This window comes from Aptenodytes forsteri, unplaced genomic scaffold, assembly GCF_000699145.1.
Source record: "Aptenodytes forsteri isolate BGI_AS27 unplaced genomic scaffold, ASM69914v1 Scaffold201, whole genome shotgun sequence".
Classification (NCBI taxonomy): domain Eukaryota; kingdom Metazoa; phylum Chordata; class Aves; order Sphenisciformes; family Spheniscidae; genus Aptenodytes; species Aptenodytes forsteri.
In genome coordinates this window covers 59,766-63,016 of record NW_008796209.1, presented here as the reverse complement: position 1 = coordinate 63,016, position 3,251 = coordinate 59,766, and the positions used below count along the sequence as shown (strand labels likewise).

General features: G+C 56.5%; 1 protein-coding gene across 1 annotated transcript in view; it reads right to left on the bottom strand.

Annotated features, from left to right (window-relative positions):
* Positions 1-3,251, bottom strand: part of LOC103906356 — a 12,735-nt gene that overhangs the window by 2,688 nt on the left and 6,796 nt on the right. The window contains 2 exon segments of the mRNA XM_009288249.1: positions 1,076-1,173; positions 1,560-1,850. Coding sequence (XP_009286524.1) covers positions 1,076-1,173; positions 1,560-1,850 — 389 coding nt within the window.

Genomic DNA, 3,251 nt, shown 5'->3' with positions numbered 1-3,251 from the left:
AAGAGGTAGGCCGTTCCTTTGACGTTGTGTATGTAAGAGGTGTAATGAGCCCAAGGCCAGGTCACTGGTATGGTATTGCAACACCTCAGGCACTGTGGTGATGTCCCCCACAAGAGGAGCCCTGAACTTCTCTTTCCTCCTGTGCAAGGTTGGACTCTGAAGGCTTTGTCTACATGGAAAGGGGACGACAGAGCTCCCACAAGGGATACAGATGGAGGCTGCCCATTTGCCAATCTGAATTTCTTCTGCGATCCCGGGCCATCCTCGCTGCTGTCAGGGTCTTTATGGAAATGGCCTCTTGGGAATATGCAAAAAAGGAGCTAACTGAAACCAGAAAAAAGGGCTCTTCTCACAAACAGAGGTGTCTGGGAGGAGGGAACCAGCTGGAACAGACCCACAAGCAATGCCATCAGGGCCCTGTTTGCCAGTTTCTCCAGGAAAGAGCTAAGAGGGGCACGAAGAACCAGCATGTCTGGGTCCCTGTCACCCCACAGAGAGGTCTGTCCTTAGAGAGGGCTTAGGGAACACTGGTAAGGGTCTCACTCCCCCTCAGTGCTAGAAAGCAGGGCTGCACTGTGGGAAGAGCCCCAAACCCACAGACAGAGGAGATGCTTCTAGCCACGCACAGAGGAAAACTCAAAGGAAAGGTGCAACTATCCCAGAAGAAGAGGGTTTTTCAGAGAACGACTCAAACCACAGGCTTCCCTGTGGCAGGAACCAGAAACAAGCACGCAAGAGGCACAGGAAACCCTGAGAGGCCACCATAGCAGACACGTCACCAAGTGCTGCACACTGAGCCACAAAGTCTGCCAAACCCCAGGCTGAGCATACCCGAGGAGTAAGCCCAGAGGAGAGGTAGCCTCCACCACCTCTCTGGGCAACTACACAGCATGAGGAATGTCAAGGGTGAGACAGAAAATGCTCATGCTCATCACAGCCAGATATTCACCTGGACTGTCTGGGAACTGCAGGTCATCACAGCTTTCCCTTCCCCACTATCCTCGCCTGCCTCAGAGCTCCAGGAGGCACCTGGCAAGGTGAGGGGGATCACGGGGAATCCATGGTCCCCTGGTACCTGGTATCCGATGATCTCCCCTTTGCAGGAGGGCAGCGCCTTCCACCGGAGGGACCCCGTGCTGGGATCCAGCTACAGCTTCTCTGGTTTGTCCGGCACTGGAAGCACAGGAGGACGGGGTCACGCAGGGGGCCGGCGAGGAGGGGCTGATCCCAGAGCAGGGTGCAGGCAGCTTCTGGCCCAGGGGACACGCTGCAAAGGGACCCCCCAAGCAGGGTTTGTCCCTTACAAAGGCTGCATGTGCTGCAGCAGCAGCAACAGTGTGGTGAGGAGGGAAGAGTGAAGAGGGGACGTGCTGTGCTCCAGGGCCCTGCACAGCCCCTTCCATTGAGCCTCACAGGCTCCAAGCAGTACCAAACCCAGGACCATCACTGCAGGGAGTGGATGATCAGGTTGAGCTGGTCGAAGGGGACATTTGTCCACCTCCCCTACCTGTGACACAGCCCAGGACTGTCCCTTCTCTCCTATACTTGTGCGCATATACCTGTTTCCTGTGTCCTGACCAACCATGTGAAAAGGATCGTGCTGGGCGGCAGGGAGATGGTGACACTGTAGTCAGTGAAGGGCTGCAGAGGGGGACAGGTGAATGTTCCATCCTGGCCATGTAGCATCTCCTCTCCTTTCACCTCTTCAGCCTCACAGGGAGGGAAGGAAGGCCCTGCCAGACGGCACGTGGCCCGCATGCGTTGGCAGGCGTCAGGGAGCCTGCAGGTCCAGTTCAGTTTGATGCTGGTGCTGGAAATCTCCAAGGTCCCGGGGACAACCTGGAGGACCTCTGTGAAGGAAACATTGCAAGAAGGTCACTTCCTTCCCTTCCCCTCCCAGCCTTGCAAAGGTGCTGCGGTCAGACAGCTCTGCTCCCCACCCAGCTGCGTGGGAGGGAAAGCAAGAGGCTGAAACTGGTCACTCCAGCTCTCTGGTAGGGGAGCACGAGGAGTCTGGACAGGAATGGATATGGGTGAATGTGTGGACTACTAATGCTCAAGGCAACTTTCTCCACCAAGTCAAAACTGTGGTATCTGTCAGTCCCAGCATCTCTACAGTCCAACAGATGCAGCTCTTAGAAAAACCCAGCCCGTTCCTGCTCTGCATAGACCCTGGGAGAAAGGTTCATTTTCCCTGGCAGTATAGTGAGAGATGGAGCTCTAGGACACCACAGGGAGTAGTCCTCCTACACCATGTACCGGCAAGGGGATGAGGGCAAGAAGGGCCCTGTGCTGCTTCCCCCAGACCTTCCAGGAAAGGCCAGGAGGACCTGGAGCTCAAGGGACTGGGGCACCCACGAGGGGCTCATACTATGCACAAAGCTTGCACAGTGACTGATGGACCAGGATTTGACCCTGGTGCCTTGTGGCATCATCTAAGAAGCCAGGGCTATTTCATGCCTTAGGAACCTGCCCCAGGAAGTCAACAAAGCACCCAAGGGGACCAGGCGGGACACCCTGAAAGCTTGGACCATGCATGGAACTGTCTGCAGGGTGGGGTTGTCACAGGAGAAGAATCCCCTTCTCCTCCCACAGACCTCCCCACACTACTCGTGCTCAGAGCTGCCTGCAGGGAACCAGCCCTGAAACCTCTTGCTGTGGCCCAGGTCTCAGGGTACTCAGTGAGCTGGGGAGCAGCAGACGACTATTGTTTTCAAAACTTCAGGGACCTCTCACCAGGTTCCCAAATCAGCCCACTATTGCCCTGTTCTCCCTTGGAGGGGACCTCAGTGCCCCAAGCTGTGAGAAGATGGCACCAAGCCTGTGCCCACCATGATACAGAGCCTGGAGGTGACCAGCCTACGGGGAACAAGCTGTGATACTCACAGCTGCACAGTCTGAGGGGACACAGGCAGCAACCTGCCCCTGCCCCAGCCGTGATGCCATGCAGACCACAAACTCCACCACACAGAGCTCTCCCATGCTCCTCTCCTTTGTGTACATGCTGTTGTCAGAAGCCCTCAGGGAGACCCTTATCAACTGCACCTTCAACAAGAACCTCCCATCCACTGGTGAACCGCAGGCTGAACTCAGGACAGACTCAGGGATTGTCTTGATAATGCCTTCAGCAGCACCTACCATTTCCCCAGGCAGGCAGAGAGCCCCAAACCTCCTGTGCAGGCACAGCCTGCCTTCCCCTGCTCAGGAAGGGCAAAGCGGGGCAGCCAGGACAGATCCTGATGCCTCCCTTA